This window comes from Glandiceps talaboti, chromosome 14 (assembly GCF_964340395.1).
Source record: "Glandiceps talaboti chromosome 14, keGlaTala1.1, whole genome shotgun sequence".
In the NCBI taxonomy this organism is placed as follows: domain Eukaryota; kingdom Metazoa; phylum Hemichordata; class Enteropneusta; family Spengelidae; genus Glandiceps; species Glandiceps talaboti.
This window is the reverse complement of record NC_135562.1, coordinates 9,794,103-9,818,540: the sequence shown is the minus strand read 5'-3', so window position 1 is coordinate 9,818,540 and position 24,438 is coordinate 9,794,103. Positions and strand designations below refer to the sequence as shown.

General features: G+C 36.6%; 1 protein-coding gene across 13 annotated transcripts in view; it reads left to right on the top strand.

Annotated features, from left to right (window-relative positions):
• Positions 1–24,438, top strand: part of LOC144445939 (uncharacterized) — a 287,770-nt gene that overhangs the window by 160,763 nt on the left and 102,569 nt on the right. For 12 of the 13 annotated variants that reach the window (XM_078135586.1, XM_078135585.1, XM_078135589.1 and 9 more), the window contains 30 exons: positions 75–392; positions 705–1,031; positions 1,547–1,760; positions 2,277–2,521; positions 2,834–3,067; positions 3,387–3,959; positions 4,344–4,664; positions 4,985–5,314; positions 6,478–6,795; positions 7,216–7,542; positions 8,251–8,470; positions 9,934–10,178; positions 10,663–10,896; positions 11,146–11,292; positions 11,804–12,229; positions 12,744–13,064; positions 15,256–15,370; positions 15,732–15,946; positions 16,166–16,483; positions 16,728–16,894; positions 17,281–17,440; positions 18,211–18,433; positions 18,928–19,175; positions 19,768–20,001; positions 20,411–20,557; positions 21,096–21,521; positions 21,751–22,071; positions 22,601–22,715; positions 23,191–23,405; positions 23,887–24,204. In XM_078135586.1, coding sequence (XP_077991712.1) covers positions 75–392; positions 705–1,031; positions 1,547–1,760; positions 2,277–2,521; positions 2,834–3,067; positions 3,387–3,959; positions 4,344–4,664; positions 4,985–5,314; positions 6,478–6,795; positions 7,216–7,542; positions 8,251–8,470; positions 9,934–10,178; positions 10,663–10,896; positions 11,146–11,292; positions 11,804–12,229; positions 12,744–13,064; positions 15,256–15,370; positions 15,732–15,946; positions 16,166–16,483; positions 16,728–16,894; positions 17,281–17,440; positions 18,211–18,433; positions 18,928–19,175; positions 19,768–20,001; positions 20,411–20,557; positions 21,096–21,521; positions 21,751–22,071; positions 22,601–22,715; positions 23,191–23,405; positions 23,887–24,204 — 8,022 coding nt within the window. The remainder of the gene's footprint in view (positions 1–74; positions 393–704; positions 1,032–1,546; positions 1,761–2,276; positions 2,522–2,833; positions 3,068–3,386; positions 3,960–4,343; positions 4,665–4,984; positions 5,315–6,477; positions 6,796–7,215; positions 7,543–8,250; positions 8,471–9,933; positions 10,179–10,662; positions 10,897–11,145; positions 11,293–11,803; positions 12,230–12,743; positions 13,065–15,255; positions 15,371–15,731; positions 15,947–16,165; positions 16,484–16,727; positions 16,895–17,280; positions 17,441–18,210; positions 18,434–18,927; positions 19,176–19,767; positions 20,002–20,410; positions 20,558–21,095; positions 21,522–21,750; positions 22,072–22,600; positions 22,716–23,190; positions 23,406–23,886; positions 24,205–24,438) is intronic. The other variant, XM_078135584.1, reaches the window with a different exon arrangement.

Below are 24,438 nucleotides of genomic sequence, written 5' to 3'. Positions count from 1 at the left end.
AGCTAGGTGAAATAGAAACACCATTTACACTGTTTAGCACCGCTGACTAGTCAATGTTCATTTCTATCTACCAGATTCTACAGTCTGATTTAGAAAGTCACAAACCAAGCATCGAGGGACTCAACACATCAGCTGCTAAACTGATTGAAAAGAGTTCACCTGAAGCCGCCAAGGAGATCCAAGACAAACTGGATGATTTGAATGTTAGATACTACAAGAATGTAGAAACTGTGACTAAACATGGCGACTACGTGCAGACTGAATTAGATAAATTATCCCAGTTTACTAGTGAGACTGATAAACTAGAAGACTGGCTGCTACCAACACTGGAAACTGTACAAAGTCCAGCGTTCGACAGAATGGATCTACCTCAGTTAGAAGAGAAACTCAAGGTAACGTACTTGGTCATTTCTTTTCTTCAGACTCTCCTTATTGACCTTATCTCAAAATTTTCTGTAAATTTCATTCTTTTTTTCACAATAGCTATCTTTCCATTTCTTAAGCTGTTATTTTGACTATATAATTTCTATTCAAGTCAAAAGTATATTAGTTATGTCCCAGAAGCACAAATGCCAGTACCTCTGGGCATAGTCCAGTTTTGGCTAGCGCCCTCAGTGGCAACCTTTGGTTGCTTTCAAAGTAAGCAGAATAGCCTAGGGAGTTTAGCAGCTAGACTAATTTTGTGCAAATTTGTCATATTTCAGGATATCACTGAGGAAGTCAAGGCCAAGAAACCAGACTATGAGAAAATCAAGAAACTAGGAGATGAAATTGTCAAAGATCCTAAAGCCAGTGATACGACTCTGGTGTCTGACATGGTGAACAATGTGAACAAGAATTGGCAAGCACTTCTAGATGCTCTGGATAAACGACAAGGACAACTGGAGGAAAGACAAGACATACAGAAGAGGTTTGTGAGCGTTGTCAAGGTAACAACAAGATGGCTGGATGGTATGAATGATAAGGTGGAAGAATTAGAACCTATCACGTACGACGTCTACAAACTACAGGCCATGATTGAACAACAAAAGGTAAGCACTCCGATGGCATCTTGATATTTGTATGGTGTGAAATTTTTTATACTTTGAGTTTGGAAAAGTTTCAATTTTGACCAAAATTTTGAATTCTTTGAATTTTGAGTGCTAAATTTTGAACATTTTGAATTTTGACCATTTTGGATTTTGCAGACTTTGAATTTGGAACATTTTGAACACAAATGTGAATAGGTACATGAAAAAAAATTTATTGTACAAAATCTATTATCAACAACTAGTCCACAGTTGCTTACACATAGTAAACATTTCATGACAGATTTTCAGCAATGCATGTAAAAATAATTTCATAGTAAAATATAAGTCAACTTTATTAACCAGAGTAGTACTGGTCACTATGTACAGCCTGGTTTGTAATTCTTAGTCACAAATGAGGAGTTTGTAATTCATAACAGAAAGTGGAAGTAAACACCATCAAAAACAATTCTGAATTTGAGTCAGGCAGCAAATGTTAGAATGCTTGATGAAATTTTTGTGATTTTAAAAAATTCCAGCCACTCCAGAAAGACTATGATGAAATCAAACCCAAGATAGAACAGGTTGAACGACTTGGGAAAGAAATTGATGCTCTGACACAACGCAAGGCACCTAGTACGGCAGTTGTACCGTACAGACGAACTTCGACCTTAGCTACTCAACCTGAAGATGTGATCTCAGCTGTGTCTGTACAGCCTGTGGAGTCAGCACCCACTGGAGAGTTCCTCAAAGGTAAGCGCCTATAGCTGTCCACCCTTGCACATTAGTGAAATGGAATGATCTATTCAGGAAAACAATAGGACTGAACCATTTACTGATGGCTGACAGAGTGAAAGGGAAGGTGTGTCAAGGGAGGGAGGGGCTATAATGATAAGATTTGCCCACATGAACAGATACGAGATACAAGTGCTTATTCGTGAAAAATAACATAAACACAACTTGAGACTTGTGGAAAGGATTGGTAAAATTATGAAATAGTTTTATGTTTTACATCAAAAATATTATCATGGCATTGCACAAGGATGGCATAGGGGTTGGTGGAGGCAGTGTGGTAATTATGAACAGTGCTTTGCTTCAGTTTGTTAGAATATTTACATGGGGATATGGGGAAGGTTTTGTTGAGAAAGTGAGAAGTGAACAGACACACAGAATGTACATGTTAAGTTTTAGAGAGATTTAAAAATAAAATGAGAATGTTTGAATTATTGACAGAGCAATTAACTCTCAATATCCTAATCCATTTCTTAGAACCTTCAGAGACGAAGAAACAGGTTGATGAGGTTGTACATCGCTATGGCAACCTAGGAAGTACACTTGACGACAGGCAGCGAGAGTTGGAGACTGGTCTTGAGGTTGCCAAGGCCCTGAATGACAAGACAGACAAAGTTACAGCTATGCTAGGCTGGGTTACATCCACCACCGAGAGGCTGGATGCACAAGAACCCATCGTCAAAGAAGTGGTTGCTGTACAAGAACAAGTTAACGAACAGAAGGTAAATGAAACAAAAATCTTGTGCCAAAATTTGATGAAATTTAAAAAAAAATTAAAATTAAAAAAAAAATATCTATTCAATTTTCTGTGTAATGCACACAAAATGGAAGTGCTCCAATGATTGGTTTGTGTGAAACCTTTTCAGTGAGTATCAATAAATCCAACCAATCATGTCATCTGTTTTTTGTGTGTACAGACAATGCAAGACAGTTTGTCTTAAAACAAGGACACCTGTGATTGGCTATATGTGAAGTAATATCAGTGAGAAGTATTCAATCTAACCAATCACATCATTTGTTTCATGTTTGTACAGGCAATGCAAGACACTATCAAATCTCGCAAGCCCGAAGTGACTGACTCTGTGAAATCAGCTGAGCAGTTCTTGAGAGAAAACTGGGACAAACTGAGTCCAGAACAGAGAGATGAACTTCAGAAACTGATCGATCAACTCAAAGATAACTATGATGACCTGAATGAGAAATCACTGGATAGACTCAAGGAGTTGCAGACTGTACTGGAAAAACTACAGAAAGATAAGGACAAACAGGTAAGGTTACCATGACAACTACCATTAGTTGCAAATATAGACAAATTCAACTCAAAGTTGGTGGAAAACAGACCAATCTTTAACAAATTCATGGAGAATAACAATTTTGATTGCCAGAATTGATTCCCCAGTAGTTGATACTTCAATATACCATGGCAACAGTTTGTGTTTGTTTGTTTGTGAGTCACTTCATAGTAAGGGACTGGGAAACACCATATATGGATGTGCCACAAGTAGTCATTGTGCTTCAGTGGTGTGTCAAATCAGATTAGAGGTCAAAGGTCATGAAACTGAATGATATGGAATGTTTTATTTGCAGGATGCACTGGAGAAACAGCTGACAGAGCAGAGCACAGTTGTTGACGACTTACTGAAATGGGTTTATGCTACTGAACTCAATCTTGGCTCTCAACAACCAATGAATGAGGAACCGCAGCCCTTGACAACTCAAAGAGACAGTAACAAGGAAACCAAGGATGATGTCACGGCACACCAACAGCCCATCCTTAGGGCCACTCAGACTATCGAAGATATTATCAAGAAAGAGGGCGACAAACTTCCCGAAGAAGAGAAAACCGATCTGGTAGAGAAACTGGACGCTTTGAAGACGCGTTATGAGGTCCTGACTCAAGAGACCGATAATCGCATGAAAGTATTAAACCCAGCTACAGATGAGTTGAACAAGTTTGACAAAGAAGCAGTTACTTTTGAAGAATGGTTGGCATCGACAGAGAAGACCATTGATACCCTGACGGCTGACGTCAGCAAGGATTTAGACGACTTGAAGAAACAAGACAGGAAGATCAAATCCGTCAATGAAGACATCGTTGACCACAAAGCTGATGTGAAATTGTTGAACATGGCGGGACAGAAGTTCTTGGAAGATTCAAAGGTATGGAAGTGTAAATTATAGTTTAAAGTACTAATTGATTGATTCTAATTAACAGAACATTTGTGTTGGGGGCTTTGTCTTTGAATGTAGAAGACTTGTTTTTCACTTTTGAGTTAAATTTTTTCCACTGTTTTCACAGATGTCTCTTTCCACCCTAGAAATTTTGGAAAATGGGAATACTGAACCTATTAGTTCTCATTTTCATTCTGGAATCTGTTGTGTATCCCTGCCAATTGAAATTGTCAAGAATTTTTTAAAAATTACAAAAAAGGACAAAAAGTAACCCAAAGTAATACCTTTGTTGTTGTTGTTGCCAAAGTGTCTTCTTTATTATAAGATTTGGTAAGTCTAACAATGTGTATGTTATGTTTTTGTGTCTTGTAGGATTACAAAAAGGAATTGGAAGATTTCAGAACGACCACACTTCCCAAACACGTTGCCAAGGAAATCACTGAAAAGCCAGACTCCAACATTGTCAAGACAAGACTTACAAGCGACAACGATCGGTACAACAAACTGAAAGCAACTGCTAAGCAGTACACTGAGAAAGTGGAAGAGGTCTTAGATAAACAACAGAAGTACCAGGATGCCACAGATTCTGTGTTGCCATGGTTACAACTCAAAGAGAAGGAAGTGACTCAGCAAGTACAGGAACCAGTCAGTGCAGAACCACAGGCTGTCAGACGACAGATTGACAGACTCAAGGTATGATGGGAAATCAGCCCTGTCAAATCAGATTTTTGTTTTGTGTTTTTGAAAGTTATCTTGTAACATGGTATTTGATTGGCTAATATGAATCTCAGATTTTTCCAGTGACCAATCAGAAAACATTATATATTCTCTACTTGAATATGGCTGAAATTTTGTGTACACTAAGTATTTGAAATGGTACTGATGAAAATGGAAAGTTTACAAATTTCATTTTTTAGCAAAACAGTTTTCTGGACTTTTAAGAAACATGGAATGTATGTATATGATGAATTCAAGACCTTCTTTCAAATGCTAAAACAAAGTTTTTGTTGCAGGGTGTGAATGACGATTTGGTGTCCCGTGTACGAGATATCGACAAGATGAAGACAACTGGTCGAGATCTGAGTGAAGTACAACCTGATCTCAAAGATGACATCAACAAGACTTTGACCGACACAGAGTCCAAATACCACACACTGGAAGTACAGGTATCCGACAGAAGTAACACTTTACAGACTGCCCTCACACAGTCACAGGGTGTACAGGATGGACTGGATGCACTTCTCAAATGGCTGGATGATGTCGAACCAAAGGTGCAGAGAGTGGTTACCACGGAGATTGTCACTAGGAAAGAAGTGCTAATTGAATATCTACAAGAAATAAAGGTAAAGGAGTAGGGTCAAAGTTCATGACCTATGACCTATTGATTTTGCACTACTGACCCTAACCTGGTTGGCTTTGTAATTTTAGAATTTCAAATTTTGTAATTTGGAACAATGACCTTTGACCTGTTATTTACATTGCCATGACCTCTGACCTAGCATCTCTCCCCCCCAACCCCAGATCAGACCATTTTCATCCTAAGTCTTACAGTTAGTATGCATTTCTCAGTACAGCAAATCAAACGATTTGAATTACATGTATGAGCAAACATTCACAAAGTGAAAAAAAGAAGTTGGCAACTGTATGAGACTGCTATACAAACAAATGTATAATGCTGTTTTGGGGGAAAGGATTATCGTAAAATGTCTCTGTGAGCTGTGACCACCCAGTCCACTTCACAAGTAAACGCCTTCAGTAAACTGTGTACACTTTTGTATTTGACTGTGAAACCAGCACAATAGATATACTAGATTCCTAGTCACAAAACACCAGTATCAGGTCTTTACTTAAAGATCTTTTTTGTCAACAAATTCTCAATTAGTATTGAGTAACCAAATCAGAAGATAAAACCTTTGAAGTATTTGAGTATACTGCAGTCAGTCAATAATTACATTGGCTTCTGAATTTAATGTAGTACACTTGTCAATGTCTACCCAGACTCTTGAAGTTGACTTTTCGACTTCTTAAAAAAACAACATGCATTGGAAAGAATTCATACACTTTTTATGCGTACATGGTGATATTATAATTAAAAGTACACCTGAACAAATTTTAATGTCTTGCCCAAATCTTTTAATGCATCGAACAGTTATAGATTTGCTTAATCTAATATGTGTGGGTGTGGTGAGACAAAGCTCCTAGACAAATATGTATGATTTGTTTTTCATTTGGGGCTGCTGCTTTGCAGACCTACCAAAGCCTTATCACTGCCACATTTTTTTTGTAACCATTTCTGCTAACATGCTTGTTTTCCAGGTTGTACTTCCAGGTGCAGAAATTCATAGACCTGCCTCGTCATATTTTATTATAACTGTTTCTGCTTTTTCATGCATTACTTCTAGGTCGTGCTCACACCATTTCTAGGTTCTCCTATACATAGAAAACCATAAGCCTCATTGCCATATTTTTTTTGTAACCATTTCTATCTTCATTGCATCATTTCTAGGTTATCGTTCTGGATGTAGAGAGTCATAAACCCAGTATACTGTCAGTGAATGAATCAGCAAAGCATCTAATTCAGGACAGTGAGCTGTCGGAAGCCAAAGACGTTCAGACTAAACTGGATGACTTGAACAAACGATACGCTACTATCTCAGATACTATCACTCAGAGAGAAACTAATGTACAGGGTGTCTTAGACAAACTGTCTGAACTCCTGGATAAAGTGGATACCCTGGAAGACTGGATGCTACCAACGTTGGAATTCCTGGAGTCACCAGATATACACAGAATGGAGATTGTTCCACTTGTAGCTAGAATTTCTGTGAGTATAATATTATTCTTTTTAGGAATGGAAGTTATTAAAGTGAGTTGTGAAGATAAATGAGATAATCAGTGCACAGTAATATATAAATTTGTCAACAAACATAACTGTTCACTGACGTACTAGATGTGTTTGTTAAGAAATAGCCACTTTCAAAAGGAACACCCTGCCACCTCTAACTACCAACTACCTCTGAGACTTCAGATATCTTGACTGTGGTGATGGATAGTGCATGCATGTTTTGTGTATAGGTAATCTTTTCATAAACTAGACATTTCTAACCCAAATATTTAGAGGGTAATGAGCTCTTCTTCATCAGTGGGTCTCCAATTCTCTCAAACATAACATATATATTTATAAGTTTATATTAGTTACAGAGCATTTTTCAAATCAAATTTTTATGTCTGTTTCACTTGACAGGAAATCACCAAGGAGCTGGATAACAACAAACCCTTATATGCCACCATCAAGACACTTGGCAGTGAGATCTTGAAGGAACCACTCGTCAAAGACAAGGAAGTGATTTCTACTGTTCTTGACAACGTTGACAAGAATTGGAAATCCTTAGAAGACACTCTGAAGAAGAGAGATGATGAAGTCAAGGAGAGACAACAAGCACAGGAAAAATTCACCAGTGCTGTCAAAGATGCGACGAAATTCTTGGACGTTACAGAAGACAAGATTAGTAAATTACAACCAGTGGCGTTTGAAGAGGATACACTGAAGAAGCAGATTGATGAAACTAAGGTAGTAGAGGTTTTGATAGTCAGAGAGTTCTGTTAATAACAGACTACTAATGAATTAATACTAATTTCATGGTGTTATGAGAGGTCTTCAATATCTTGGTACAGCCTGTGAAAAAACACTGGTGTGTTTGCTTGAATGAAGTGAGCCATGGAAAGATTTCAGGCAAGGACAAATTAGGTAAAAAGAACAATACAACTGATACAAAAATAACAGGGGGTGCCTTTGATGTAGGTTCATGTAATGCTTTTATCAGTTCATTTATATCTAGTTATAATGTAACAGTAACAGTCGTACTCAATTGTTCTACCATGTAGCATTCCATCAGTGAACAGAGTTGTGAGATCCTGGTTCCTGTGTTATTCATAGTTTAATGTACCTTGTCTCATTCCTGCTTACCACACACAAGCAGATGCATTGGTATTTTTTCTCAGGTTGTAATAGAACGTGTCAATTGCATAACAAATGTATGATTTCATTGATGACAATGTTGATACATTTTGGTGTACACTGATAATGCATGGTTTTTCAGATATCTCAAAAACGAAACATGACGAAAAAAACTTCATGCTATAAAAATTTAGCCAGCATTTCCTATTGACATGATGAACGACTACTCCAATTTTCAAGGAATATTCCAGATTAAGTGAAATTCTTGTCATTATTTCATAGTGACTGTTTGAACCATAACAATTATAAATTTATTCACAGCCACTTAAGAAGGAAATCGGAGACTACAAACCCAAAATTGAAGAAGTCGCTGACCTTGGAGATAAACTTGACAAACTGTCCTCACCAGAAGAACCAGAAAAAGCTGAACCTCATAAACGTTCTGTTGAAGTTGCTGGTCTGGTACCAACAAAGAAAACCCCAGAGAGGGTTGCTGTACGTCGTCGCTCGGAGGGTGAGAGTAGCGACGAGTTCTTGCCTGGTGAATATTCTTTCTCTGTAAACACTAATCCTGGATCAGATCAATCTAGTCTCACTCTTTCCTTGACATTCCTTGGGATAATGGATTCAGTAAATAGATTCAATGGATAAGTTCACAAATCTTTTAAAAATGTGTGCTGCATGCGTATGCCATGTTTATATCGTAAACGGCTTGCTTAATTTGCATATGTCATATATAAATGATTTAAGAAGCTGTTTTCTTAAAAATTTTAAATCACCTCACTTGGATTTTAAGAGTGAAAACTTTTCTTTTATGTCATGCTTTCGTTAAAAAACCTTCAAGATAGTTGGCTGACACTCTCTGTTGCTTTTAAATTACCTTGTTCACTTTATTTTTTCGAAATGAAATGAAAAAAAAAAGTTTCACAAAATGCTATAAGATTGGTTATGCAAATTCAATTTATCTTTCTGTGCATCACATGCTAAAATCTCTTTGCTGTGTGTTGAACCTAAAAAATGAATTCTATCGTTTTCTGAAAGCAAGGCTGACTGCTAATGTAAAGGGAAAAATTAGGAATACTTTAAATTCACCGAGTGGTTTTATGGTTGTGAAGGGTCTTGTCTTGTATTGTTTGAGATGTTGATCTGATCCAATAGATACCTTGTTCCCGGCTGTCTGCATGTCCCATGATTCCTTTAGTTACCTTGTTCTTTACTCCACCAGCATGTCCCACAATTCCACTAGTTACCCCATTCTGTACTCCACTAGCACATCCCACAATGCCCCAGTGTGAGCACAAGTGTGTATCTCACGTTTGTTACTTGAGTGGTCCCCCTTTTTATGCATTCTGTCATCACGAAACTGATTGGTGATTGGACGGGAGGTGGTCTTTGTGTTGTTTGATTGTTTGGGAGGTGAAGGGATCTGTGTGAAAATCATGGTGGAGGTATTATTGTCAATTTGGAGTTAATAGTCTCCAAATAAATTGTGAATCATATTACAAAACTATAGTCGACGTTGAAAATGAAATTTTATACATTTATTAATTATGTTGATTTACAGTGTCGTTAAATATGATTTTGTTGTTAAATATCTCTCATTTGAATACTACCGTAATAAATATATATACAAACAAACAAATAAAAAAAATAAATAAATAAATAAATAAATAAAAATATAATAAAAATATATTTGTTAACTTGATTAAAGTCGTTTGGAATAATTAATCAAGATTCCGGAGTAGCTGTTAATATCCTTAAATTTTTCATGACATATTTTGGACATTTTTATTATGAATTTGACTTTCTTTGACAATGTACAAATGAATACTCAGATTTATTTTGGGATTATTTGAGTTTGCTGTATATTAAAGTGATCAATATTTTGAATGGGGTGGGGGGGGGGGGGAGGTTGAGGTGGGGTGGGGGTTCATCAATTATAAACAATCAAGTGTGGATTTTGGGGGGCTGATAACGATTCTGACTTCCCAATCGTTTTCTCAGAAGAAAGTGACACACAGAAGCAGGTTGACGAAGTGAAGGATAGATACGACAAACTGAACGTCCGACTGACAGGGCGTGAAGAAGAACTAGACACGACACTAGAAACCGTCAAGGGTATGAACGAGAAGACCACCACATTGACTCCAATGATTGAATGGGTGAAGAAAGTGGAGGAAACACTACAGTCACAACAACCAATCAAACAGGAGATTGAACCTCTGAGGGTACAAGTTACTGAACAAAAGGTAAATGGGGATGACTAAAAAGTTTTGTTTTCAAGATTTTATTTTAAATTTAAGCCGGTAGAAAATATATAGAAAGATTTTTACATTTTCAAAAATCTCTGCTGAACCTTTCAACACAATTTTGTCAATGTCTGGAAATCTTTCTGGAGATATTTCTGGAAAAAAAAGCATTTTTATGCATCGTGAAGTATTCCGTTTACTAATGTTTACAACTAACCATTGATAGATGTCTAGGCAAAATGTACAAATTATTGTTTGAGCGTTATTAGACAACACATTTTATACCCTGTGTCAAAGGTCAGATCAATGGTCAATGCTTAGTTTTAGAAATGGAGGAATACTTTATGAATATTTGGATTTCTGTTCTTATTTTCATTTTAAATTTTTTAGGAGTAAAAGTTTCTTCAGTTTGCCTGCGCTACTTCAAATTTGCATTTTAGATGAATGAGACACCAGTAATGAATTATTTATTGTTCCATTGTAGGATGTCCAATTTGATATCGATGCTCACAAGGATCCTGTCAATGAGGCCGTCAAAGACACTGAAACTTTCTTGAAAGACAGCAGAGATAAGATGAATCCAATCCAGCAAGCCAGTCTACAGAAGACAGTGGACGACTTGAAGAAATCTTATACCACTGTCGATGACGAGTCTAAAGATCGTCTCAAGGAACTAACATCCACTCTACAACATCTAGAAACTGAACAAGCTGAGAAGGTAAAGTTTATTCAGATTTCTTAAATATCAAGTGAAATTTGTCTTTATGCAAATATGATTATTTGCATATCATTTACATAATATTTTCATCATATTTGCCATTTTGTACTATTCATTTGGATTACAATTAAAAAATGTTTTCGAAATGAAAAAATTATGAAAATTTATCAGGAGTATGTTTATGATCAAACACAATTGTTTAAAATTGTAGGTAGATTTTTAAAAAATGTGTTTATTTTTCTGTTGTAGGCTGCACTGGATGAGAAATTGACCAAACAGACTACCAACATTGGTGATATTCTGGAATGGATCAAGAAGACAGAAGAAAGACTGGGTTCTCAACAACCAATGAATGAGAAGTCTCAACCACTGACTGTACAGTATGATGACGTCAAGGTTGGTAGTCTGAAATACTCTGAATACTAAAATGACTAGTAATAAATGGAAATCGCTGAGAGCTATTCCCAGCACAAAAAATTGTACCAAAAAAATCCCAAATGAATGGAAAGTTTCTGTCAAAACTGTAACATTCGTAGATTTTATGTGGCTGTGGCAAGTACAGACAATAGACCACCGCCATTTTGGTACTTGTCTGAGTTAGAGAGGAACTTTATCTTCAGTTAAAGGAACAAATTGTGATGATAATTTTTTTTTTTTTTTTTAAATGAAGTTGACTTTTTATTAGCCCTGACAACTTTTAGCCACAAAAGTTACAGATTTTTTTTTGTTCTTTTTAGCAATTTTAGAAGTAGAATGTATAATTAATTTTTTACAAAAACAAAATAGAAATGAAAATAGTGTCAGAGTTTAAGGTCATTTATTTTAGTACCAGCTAAGATTTTGACATTTCAAATATGATATGATTTTTCTGAAATTTTTGAATATTTTTTCTTTTTTGCAATGACAGACAATCCAAAAGGACGTGACAGAACACCAGAAGCCAGTACAGGACACTGTACAATCAGCACAACAGTTCCTGATGTTCCAAGGAGACAAACTCAGTAACCCAGACAGAACGACTCTTGAAAGTGACATCACCAGCCTCAAATCACGCTACGAGGTTGTCACCATCCAAACCGAGACTAGCGTCAAGTGGCTGAAATCTGGCGTTGACGACGTCAAGAAGTTTGAACAGGATACGACGACGTTTGAGGAATGGCTGACTACCAAAGAAACGGAGCTGAAGAAACTGGTGGATGAGACTGGCAAGGAGCCTGATGTCTTGAAGAAACAGAATGATGAGGTCAAGAAATTCAATGAAGATGTTATTGACCACAAGGCTGATCTTAAATTCATCACAATGTCTGGACAGAAATTCTTAGAAAATACCAAGGTAAATATTTGACTTTTACCCAGGATTCTCAACAGTTTTAATGTTTGTATTGTGATTTTGGGACAGACTGATATAAAGCCAAAATGAGCCATACTTGGCAGAAAAAAATCTTGAAAACGTTATCTTACTCAAATATTTGACATGGTTAAACTTTCAGTGTCGTCCATACAAATAGTGATTTTGTGTTACCCACCATCTTGAATGGTGCATTGTGGGAATTTTTTTTACATTCCCTTGATAAATATGAATCACTCACAGTTGTAAACATATGCCACATCATTGTTACTACAAATAAATGTAGTTCTTGGTTTCCCAGACTCTTGCTATGTTCCTGATCATCACAGATTCATAGGTATAACCACAACTACAAGTTTAATACATTTAATTACAGTCCTGTGCATCTTAACATGCACAGTTTGGACTTAAAAAAGTAATCTTTGATTTACCCAGATAAAATTTCTAGCATAAGTTTGGCATCTTATTCTTCAAATTCACATTTTTATTGTTTTTCAAGGAATACAAGAAGGACATCACGGACTTCCGTAAATCCACCCTTCCCAAGGAATTCAACCAAGACTACAAGGAAAACCCAGAAACAGAAGTCATCAAAGACAAACTAACAGAACTGAATGAAAGGTACGACAAACTCAAGGCTGAAGGCCATGACCAAGGAACAAAACTTGCTGCACTCCTTGACAAACACATCAAATACAAGGAGGCTTTGGATGCGGTGTTGCCATGGTTATCGCAGACAGAAGAACAACTGACTGTACAGATGAAGGAACCTGTTGCAGCAGAGCCTGACGCTGTTCGTGAACAACTAGACAAAACCAAGGTATGTATGCTACTCACTTTTTTTCCCCCATCCTTGCTTTTGTTGGAAACCATTACTAGGAGTAACTGGTACAAACACAATCTTCACTTTGCTGGATGAAAGTCACTCCATCTTTGTATGTATGAGCGTGTTTGTAATAGTGTGTTTTGAAAAAACAGATTTTGGTTGTTAATGTTCTAAACATGAGTGAATGTGGTCTACAAACTGCTGTCTCCCAAGTATAAAGACGTGCAATCAGAATGGAGGCGTGTCGTAAATGACAATTTACCATAAGTCTTAACTGAGATGCAGTTTACGGTTACCAAAGAACATTTCTGTCAACTTTGAAAGTGCATTGATTGTCATGTGACCCAAAGGGGTCAACACTTTCTTATTTATACCACTAGAGGGCGTAACTCATCATTTTACTCAGTTTCTCGTTTGATCTGTTTCTAACTTTTTTTCTATGAATTTCTTACTTTTCTTGGGGAGAATGCTCTCAAAGTCAAACAAATCGTATGGAATTGACTTCTCTTGTAATGAACATACCATTTTAGCTGTACCTTTTTTTTTCACGTTGTTGTGCATACATATCTTTTTGCTTGCCTTCCTCTTCTGAACATTGTTCTGGTTTTCTTCTTTCTTGTCTTGAAGGCCGACTATAATGACAGCAAGGTAGGAATTGCAGACATACTGTCATCGCTATGCATGTATATGTTAGCTGTGAAGTCATTGTTGAAATGTTACCGTGTCATTGTATTGCATTCTTTGTTTTTTCTCTTGCTGTGTACCCTTTTAGAATGTACTCATTTTTTCAACTGATTAGATCTTAATACTCCTCATTCTCAGACCGTCAATTTTTCTTTCCATTTGTTCTCTAGTTACATGTGTATTGTGTTTGTGTACAGTAATCTTACTTAGTAAACTTTGTAATACAGTAAAGTATTCCAGCATCCCTCCCCACCCCACCCCAAGTGCATGTCCCTACCCCCTTTGACTGTATTATTTAGTTTTCTAATAGAAAAAAAAAAAAAAAATGCTCAGAAAAAAAAAAAATTATACCATCATAGTCAAAGTGTTTATACAACTCGAGAAAAAACAACGGTACGTTTGCTTGAGTGACGTGAATTAAGTAAAGATTTCATGCAATGACAAATAAAGTATAAACAACAATAAAATTGATACAAACAACAACAGGGGGTGTCGCTGATGTAGATTCAGGTGATGTTTCGATCAGTTTATATTTGTGGAATTTATAATGTAATCCAAACAGCCGTACTTGATTCTTATACCATGTAGCATTCTAATCAGTAAACAGTAAATTATCGATGTAAATTATCGATGTAAATTATCAGTAAATTATCGATGCTAATTACATTTTGCAAGGAGTCTGCCCCATTCCTGCTTACCATGAGCAAGCAAATGTATCGCTGTTTTTGTGTGTGTTGTAAATGTAACATTCTAGATTTCTACAGTGATAACACATACAGCATTAAATTTTGCTAGCATCAGTTCATTGGCAAATTTTACTGAAAACTCACCTTCGTTGTATGTATATACAATTATACCAAACACGAAAATAAACAAAAATGTACTCTCGTCGCGAAATTTTTGAGAAATGACTTGGATCGTGTAATTTCATGTATGGTACAAGAATGTCAGCGTGTCCTTGTGCGATATCAAAAATGATGGCAAATCATAGCTGTATAACTCTACATAATTCTTGTAATAATGTTGATGTAGTATGTTCTATCACCTGGTAATAGTAAATTAAGAAATATGATTGTAATGATAGAAATATCATAGTTTTTGTTTTGTGACAGATTGTGTTATTAGTCATAATGTCCCTGTGTGGATTGTGTTAGCATACAATAACTGCATGTATCCCATAATTTTTCTCCATTGCAGAAACCCTGCATGCATCCCATAATTTCCCTCCTTTGTAGAAACCCAGTTAGCATGTTAGTCCAAATATAGTTAAATAGTCACCCTGTTTTGTAGTAATATTTGTACCAATGTCTTAATCTCAGTGTTATCCCAGTAATTTCTAATCAACCGAAGTCAAAATACTTGCCAGACATATCTTCAGTTTGATTTGGTTGTCAAAAATGCCATCTGAAGGGAAGACTGCCGTCCTACTCTGAATCAATGGCTGCCACACTTTCTTAAAAACTGTGTATTAATACAACTTTGCATGGTATTTCTACATCAGATTCTTCACGAGGGCGTTGTATCTCAAGCCATGAATGTCGAAAGACTGAAGGAAGCTGCCAAGGAGTTGGCTGAAACACAACAAGAACTCAAACCTGAAGTTGAACAGAAACTGAGTGAGTAACACTGCTGTATTCAGTTTGAAAATATAATCACCAGAATAAAAACCTTTATGCAATATGAGTTTCTGGTATTTCAGACTTGTCAGGCATATTAAAGCCATGCTTTTGATTTTGCCATATTTAAACGTATGCTTAAAAATTAACATTTGAAAATTGTGCACTTCTGTCAAGTTGGACTGTGTTATGTATTGTTGGAAATTACACAGCCTAGAGGGGTCATATGACAAATATTCAACATGTTAAGGAGTCATAAATAACAATTTATCAACAACTTACAAGATTTATCAGCTCTCACCTTTGTAAAATTATATTTGTGTATTTTCTAATCTTTTTGAAACATTCTACCTTGTATTAGGTTTTGTTGTTGACAAATATGGCGAACTTGACAGCAAGATCACAGACAGAACAAATGCCCTACAGACCGCCCTTGCTCAGTCACAAACGGTACAGGAAGGCTTAGACACACTCATCAAATGGATTGAAGAGGTTGAAATCAGAGTCCAACGAATTGTTACCACGACGATAGTTGTCAGGAAAGAGCCAATAACTGAATTACTTCAAGAAGTGAAGGTATAGAGACTTTAAGTTGGAACTTTTTTTTTGGTCGAAAATGATTTTTCTTGTTAAAATTTAAAAATAAATTCAAATGATCGACAGATTCTGCCATAAAGTTTCTAATGATAAATGATATATGTGTGAACTTTTTACTCAGATTTTCTAAAAAATCCAATTTTTTTCTAAAAATCTGTCAAAAAGCAAACTAACTAATTTCTGCCCCCTGATTTTCAGGTTGTGTTGTCTGACATTGAGGGCCACAAACCAAATGTAGACACTGTCAATGAAAATGCTGAGAAGCTGCTTGCTGAAGCAGAGCCCTCTAAGGCCAGTGTTCTGAAAGCCAAGATCAATGACATCAACAAACGTTACAACAAAGCTGACACCACTGTCAGAGAGCAGAAGGACTACCTACAGGATCTCCTTGACAAATTGAATGAATTCCTGAAAAAGTCAGATGATTTGGAAGACTGGTTGCTACCAACCCTTGATACTCTGGAAGGTACAGAGATGGATAAAATGGAATTGTTAGAAATGGGAAGCAAATTGTTGGTGAGTATTATTGAGCTTTTTACACCCCTACTTTCTGTAAAATTTGGACTGTTCCTATTCTTTTATGTGTGGATTATTCCATTTTGCTTGAAATGAGAAGTGTTAAGGATGTTGGCTGTAAAAAAACAACATATTCTAATGATATGACATGAGCACAAATACTGATGACATCACATACAATCACAAATTCTGATGACATCACATATACAATCACAAAAACTGATGACATTTTTTTTGTTTACAGACGGTCGGTCGTGAAATTGATGAACACAAACCTGATTTTGAGGAAGTCAAGAAACTTGGTACAGAGATAGTGAAAGACCCCAAATCTCAGGATAAGAAGACAGTGTCTGATGCACTTGATAACTTTGACAAGAACTGGCTTGCCACAGAAGACTTGCTGAGTAAACGGTAAGGAGAACTGCATCATCAAATCACAATGTTTGTTTTTGAAAGCTTGACCAAAAAAGATGCCAGACCCCTTCCATGCCCTAAATGAATGAAGTTCGTTTATTGAACTTGTGTACATGACATCGTGTGATTGTCGCTATTAAGCAGACACTTTGCGAGTCGGAATTCACAATTCAATAAAAGTGCTAATTGTCACCATGTACACCTGTAGGACTGAAATAAAAATACTGAAGATTTTGAAATTTTGAAAACTGTTTATTTACAAACATTGTACATGTATGACTAGAACCATAGCAACCACACAGACAATCATGAGAGAATAAACAACACCTAGCCCATTGTAAACTACACTTAACATAAAGTTCTTGATTGGCTATATATTTCAGGAACCAAGAACTGACAGACCGAGAAAAGGCCCATGAGAAGTTTGATGGTGTATACAAAGGGGCTGTACAGTGGTTGGAAAAGGTTGAAGACAAATACGCTGAACTTGAACCAGTGGCACAAGATGTGATAACACTTCAAGTACAAATAGAACAACAGAAGGTAAGAGAATTACCATACATCAAAGTGATATGGTCTACAACATAGGTGATATGGTCTCCAATATAGTTGATATGGTCTACAGCATAAGTGATATGGCCTATAACATAGGTGATATGGCCTACAACATAAGTGATATGGCCTATAACATAGGTGATATAGTCTTTAACATAAGTGATATGGTCTACAACATAAGTGATATGGTCTACAACGTAGATGATATGGTCTACAACATAAGTGATATGGCCTATAACATAGGTGATATGGTCTACAACATAAGTGATATGGCCTATAACATAGGTGATATGGTCTACAACATAAGTGATATGGTCTACAACATAAGTGATATGGTCTGAGTGCACATAACAATACTGTTAATGTCAAATACCTGTTGTACATCTATGTAACATTCTTCCTAGAATTCCATAAGAAGGGTCAGACACTTGTAAGACCTGAGGGGGAGGGCAAGGGGGTATCTTCTGTAGTTATTGGTTGTAGACCAGGAAAAGAACTACTGGGTTGGGTGGTTGATTACTCTTATGACACCATTTTGTATGAAATGAAGTGGTTGGAATGACTTTCATTTTGTCAAGAGAACATACAGAAATTGCAAAAGGGTTTGCTCCCTTTGTTACTGTGCACAGGTAAAATACTGCCTTAAGCAAGGAATTTGTCAGAACCGATGGATGCACTTGTATGGCTTCAATTGCCACCTTCATTTTAAGTACAACTCATATGAGAACAAGCCTAATAATTTGTGTTTCTGCCTTCAGCCTCTACAGAGAGAAGTGGATAGCTTCAAACCCAAGATAGATGAAGTACAAAAACTTGGCGAAGAGTTAGAAGAGCTAACAAAACCAAGTGAACAACCTGAACCATTGAGAGATCACAGACGATCATCCAGAGTTGCTACACTAACAACTGAAAAGATACCCAAGAAATCAGCACTGGCTAGAGCACCCTCTGATCAGTTTACACCAGCAGAGCTTCTTGCTGGTAAGTATGATTCTTGTAATCCAGGCTTTAGTTTACTTTAATAGATAGCCACAAACTAAAACTGTTGTTGTTCAATGTGGTAGATTACACAAGTGGGTGATAGCGGTTCCTCTGTTGTGTGATTCTTATCACCCTGTGATCATGATAGTGTAAACATTGGAAGTCCCAAAACAGTACACTGCAAGTTTTTGGAACTGGCTTTCAGTCGGATGCCCAAGTGAGACTATAATTAAACTACCGTCCATTCAATAGATTATCACTGTTGTATCAACATGTTGTGACAATAGTTTTAGTTTGTGCTTCTCTTAGTGATTTGAAACCTCAATTTCCAGAGTAATATGTCAAATTTATATGAATTTTTAAAATTACTTATACAAAATGTATGACTAATCAGTATGATAATAAGAATGTCTTAATTATGAGAATTGTGAGAGGTTCAGAACATATGAAAAAAAGATAAATGAGAAATTGACAATTTGATTTTTTTGTAACAGGTCCATCTGAGGTGCAAAGACAAATGGATGAAATCGATGGTCGCTATGGTGATGTTGCTGAGCAGTTGGCAGATCGCCAGAAGAAGTTGGAGGATACTTTGGAGACAGTTAAAGCAATAACAGAAACTACTGACAAACTGAAACCAATCATGGAATGGGTTGATAAAATGGACGAGAAACTGAATTCACAGGAACCAGTGAAAGCTGACAAGATTGAACCCGTCAAAGAACAACTTGAGGAAGCAAAGGTAGGAAGAATTCTAAGAGTATCAGAATCAAACCTAGAATTTGCCATTGCAGACTGCAGACAGGAAATTGAGAATACAGCGCCCTCACTCAAATTGGGGTATCATCACCACAGTGTACTGTTTTTTAAGAGCTTTGTTCCTTGGTATTCTGTAGAAGTGTAAATCAAGGATGTTTTTCGTATTGTTCAGACATCGAGGAAAGCAGTAGTGCTCTATGATTAACCAAGTAACCTATACCGTGTATACCCCAAGATACACACAGACAGGAAGTATAGCGCCGCCATGGCAAATTTTGGAAAGGCCTATTGCTTGATGTAATTTTAGTAAGGTCTGGGATGGTATACAGATTGTTAAAGTTTCAAAAGAAAGTTCATTGAAGTGATCAAGATTTGGTCTCCTGTGCTGGTTGAAGAATAATATCAACAACATAAGACACTTCAGATGAAAAAATGTTACCCAAATTTGATTGTCTGGAGATTTCCCTACTGAACCTAATATTGGATGTCGTTGGCATGACAATATTAAAATACTATGCAAATGAACCAAACTGAATTATACCTTTGACCTTTGACTTTATTTTTTCTCCACATAGGTGATGACTGGTGATGTTCAAGAACACAAGAGTCCTGTCTTTGATGTTGTCAAGGAAACGGAACAGTTCTTGAAAGACCACAAAGACAAGCTGACTCCAGAGCAACAAGCCGAAGTGTACGCACTCAAGGATGTACTGAAAGACAAATACCAAGATGTTACCGGAAAGTCTCAAGATAGACTTAAATATCTGATGGCTACGTTGGAAACTCTTGAGAGAGATGAAGCTGAAAAGGTAATAAATGAAGTAAAGAAAAAGGGATGATGATGATGAAGAGAAACGAGGACATTACAATTGAAGTCATGAAACCTGAAACAAACATTGTCTGGCGTGACAAAAATCTTACCAACAGTGTGACATTTCATTGTCTGGCTCAACAGAAATCTCTTTGTAAGATTTTTTGAGTCAGGTGATAAAATGTAGCACTATTAGTAAGATTTTTGTTGAGCCAGATGATAAAATGTAGCAATGTTAGAAGATTTTTGTCAAGCCAGCTTGACAGTAAAAATATATAATCAGAGATAGCTGTAGGGTACCCAACTGTTTTGATGATGACACAGTTCCAGGGTATTCAGAATGTATGGATGAATCTTACAAGAAAATTTATAGTGAGGATTGACAATTTTTATTTCTCTGTGTACAGGCTGCGTTGGATCAGAAGTTCACTGAACAGATTAGAGGTATTGAGGATCTTCTTGAATGGATAATCCGTACTGAAGAGAAACTAGGATCTCAGCAACCATTGGCTGAAGAACCGGAACCACTCAAAGAACAGAGTACTGAGAATAAGGTATAGAATGATTTACCTTTCACCAAATACTCAAGGACTGGTTAATATAGTTACCTTTGCAAGTCTTTAGTCTTTGTGTGTTTTCATCATTGAAAACCACTTCCTGTTTTACGGCACCGTTCTTATCTTTATTTTGAAGTGTAGTGGAAGAAATAACAGCTCTGGTTTGCAAGAATGTGTGTTTTGTACTCCAAGAGAAATAGTTATTGAAGTTGCAATAGCTTTTACAATCTGAATTTTAAATTTTTTTAACAAAATTTTTAATTTTTTAATTTTTAATTTTTTTAATTTTTTTTTAGAATTTTTGGGTTTGATTACTGCAGAATGTTCCAAAACGTGCATTCACTATATCTCATTCCTACAAGTTGTATAAAATTTCTTCTTCAATATTTATATTGTTGAGGACAAAGTTTATTCAATCTGGCCTGTGAAAACTTCTGAGGACATGAACTCTTCAAGTTTTAGAACAGGAAATGAATAAAGTTTGACCTTTGGAATTTTTCGTTTAATTCATGTGTTGTAATTTTATAATTTGCAGGCAATTCGTGATGATATCATTGCACACCAACAGCCAGTCATTGTACAAACACAAAGTGCACAAGTCTTACTGGTCACCCAGGCTGACAAACTTGCACCAGAAGACAAGAAAAAGCTGGAGGAGGATGTGGCTGATGTGAGCAAACGCTACGGCAACATCAACGACCAATCAGAGAACAGAGTCAAACAGTTGAATTCAGCTGTGGATGAACTTCAGAAGTTCAAGACCGAGGAAACAAGTTTCGAAACATGGTTGACCAGAGCCGAGAAGACACTCCAAGACTTGATCAAAGATGTCGGCACTGAACCCAACACTGTCAAGAAACAGACGGATCAGATGAAGACATTGAACGAGGAAGTGGCTGACCACAAACCTGAACTGAAGTTCATTTCAATGTCTGGACACAAATATCTGGAACACGTCAAGGTACAGATACTTATCCTCCCCGCATTGTCCATACAATGGTATAATCCACCTATTTCCTGCTGCTTGTTTGGCCATTCCATTTCATTTCAAAAATTGGGTAGGGAGGATACATTAATATAGGGGTAGTCGGGAATTTGTCATTCTGATGAGGATTGTCGACCAGGACAGATCGAAAACTCAATGCCAAAAAGTTGAACTGTTTGTAATTTATTTGTTTAATACATTACAGGAATACAAAGAATTTCTGACCACCTTCAGAACCACCTCCATGCCAGCACAGTTCAACAAAGACTTCAAAGAACAACCAGAACCAAACACCATCAAGAACGAAGTAGCCAGCTTAAATGACAGGTACAACAAACTCAAGATACAAGGTGCCCAGCATGCCGACAAGATGAAAGAGTTAGATGAAAGACACAAGAACTACAAGGATGCTGTAGATAACGTGATACCATGGTTACAGAAAGCTGAGGTCATGGTAACAGAGCAGCTACAGGAACCTGTCGGTGCTGAACCTGATGTAGTCAAGGAACAAATTGACAAGATTAAGGTTGGTATAGTTGTGTGTTCATAACATTTTCTTGTTCAATTTTGAACTTCTAATTTTTTGGGTATGTTTGATGTCGGTTTTTCCAGACTTGTCTCACCTGCCTGACATCAGCTAATGTGTTATTGCACAATTTGAAATGATCATCAGATCTCACTTTAAACAGATGCAGTTTGACCTGACCTGACCTGACCCTACCTGACCTGACCTAACTTGACCTTACCTGACCTGACATAACTTGACCTGACCTGACCTGACCTAACTTGACTCTACCTGACCTGTTCTAAGCTGATTTCTTGTGACAAAATTCTTTATTTACCTAGTCAAAGAATATGTAAGATTTGGAGAACATCAAACTGTATACTATACACTTGTCTGGGTAACCTGATCAAATGTGCATGTTCCTGTGCCAGAACAGCACTTATCACTATATAGACTGATAAAAACAAACTATAACATCGTCTTTTTTGAAAAAAAATGTACTATTTGTGATTAGTTGAGGTAGTGATTATGCTTTCCTTTGACTTTACAGCCCATCACTGAGGAAGCCATAGCACAGATCAAGAATATTGATAAACTGAAAGACACTGGCACTGATCTGGGAGAGACACAGCCAGAACTGAAACCACAGACTGACAAGACAGTTGGTAAGTGGAACTGTAGAGATTAAGTCAACATTGGAACAGATTTCACATGATGTACACACTTATACTATAGATACAAATAAAGTCATATCCTCTCTCACATAACACTCACACATAACTCACACACACATAGCATGTGCATGTGTATGCACTCACAAACAGACACACACACATACACACACGCACAGACACATATAGACATAGACGCACACACAGACACATACACATACAGACACACATACACACACAGACACACACAGACACACACACACACACACACACACACACACACACACAGACACACACACACTTCTAATATACCATATATATGCATATGTACATATACATAATTATACTTTCATGTACAAACCAAACACTGCCACACATAAATATAGCTGTACTGTTGTACCCCACCACATCATGCAAAATAATACCCCTTCAGTAAGGTTGTTAAATCAGTTAAAATCTCTCCTCACAGGTGAAGCTGTTGAAAAGTACAACGAACTGAAAGATCAGCTGACTGAGAGGAACAATGCCTTGCAGACTGCCCTCACACAGTCACAAGGTGTACAAGAAGGACTGGACACTCTCCTGAAATGGCTGGATGTGGTTGAACCCAAGGTGACCAAGTTGGCTGCCAAGGAAGTCAAACTGAATAAAGAAACTCTGCCAGAACAGCTACAAGAAATCAAGGTAGATGAAAGTTGTGAAATGTAACTCCTACCAATATCCAAAATGGGTATTGATAAAAATTTTAAGCAAAATGCAAAATGCCCCAAAAAGAAAAAAAAGGGCGCAAGAGTTTTGATCTGATTATTGTAGTTGAAAAAATATTGATATCATTCCATAGATTGTAAAATGAGGGATATATTACTTAAAAGTAATGTTTGTCAATATTTCTTTTGTTCTGACCATTTCATTTGGCATTTTCTACATCTTTGACAGACATTCATAGATATTTTAGATGGGAACTGATGGCATTGTTTCATTGACCTGTTATATTGATCTTAATTTTTATGTAATTTCTAGTTTCTAGAATTCTAGGTTTCTAGATTTCTAAATTCTAGTTTCTAGATTTCTAATTTCTAGTTTCTAGATTCTAGTTTCTAGTTTTCTAGTTTCTAAATTCCTAGTTTCCAGGAGTGAGCATTTTCCTCTTTTTGATGTGTTTCAGGTTGTTGTCGCTGACATTGACAATCACAAACCTAGTGTAGATTCTGTGAATGCGTCTGCTAATAAACTAATCAAGGGCAGTAAACCAGCCGTTGCTAAGCCATTGAAAAAGAAATTAGACGACCTAAACAAGAAATACACCAAAGTGGCAACCACTGCTAAGAAACAAGACACTTACCTTCAAAAACTTAACGACAAGTTGGCAGAATTCCTGGATCAAGTGGATAAGCTGGATGATTGGATGATTCCGGTACTCCAGACTCTGGAAGGGCCGGAGATGGATAGTATGGAATTGGTAACAATGGGAGCCAAACTTACGGTAAGCATAAACAGACATTTTTCACAATTTTTGATAATTATTAATTAAGAATTCAAAAGTTCACTGCTATTTCTGTCAGGATTCGTGCTAAGATGTAGGCTGACCATAATAGATATGTTCATTTTTCTGAACTAAAATTGAACTAAAAATGTAATTTTAAAAACATTGTGCTACCAAATTGAAACACTGTAGTCTCTTTAGTTTGGTAGTAGAACGGTTTTTGTAGTCATGGCA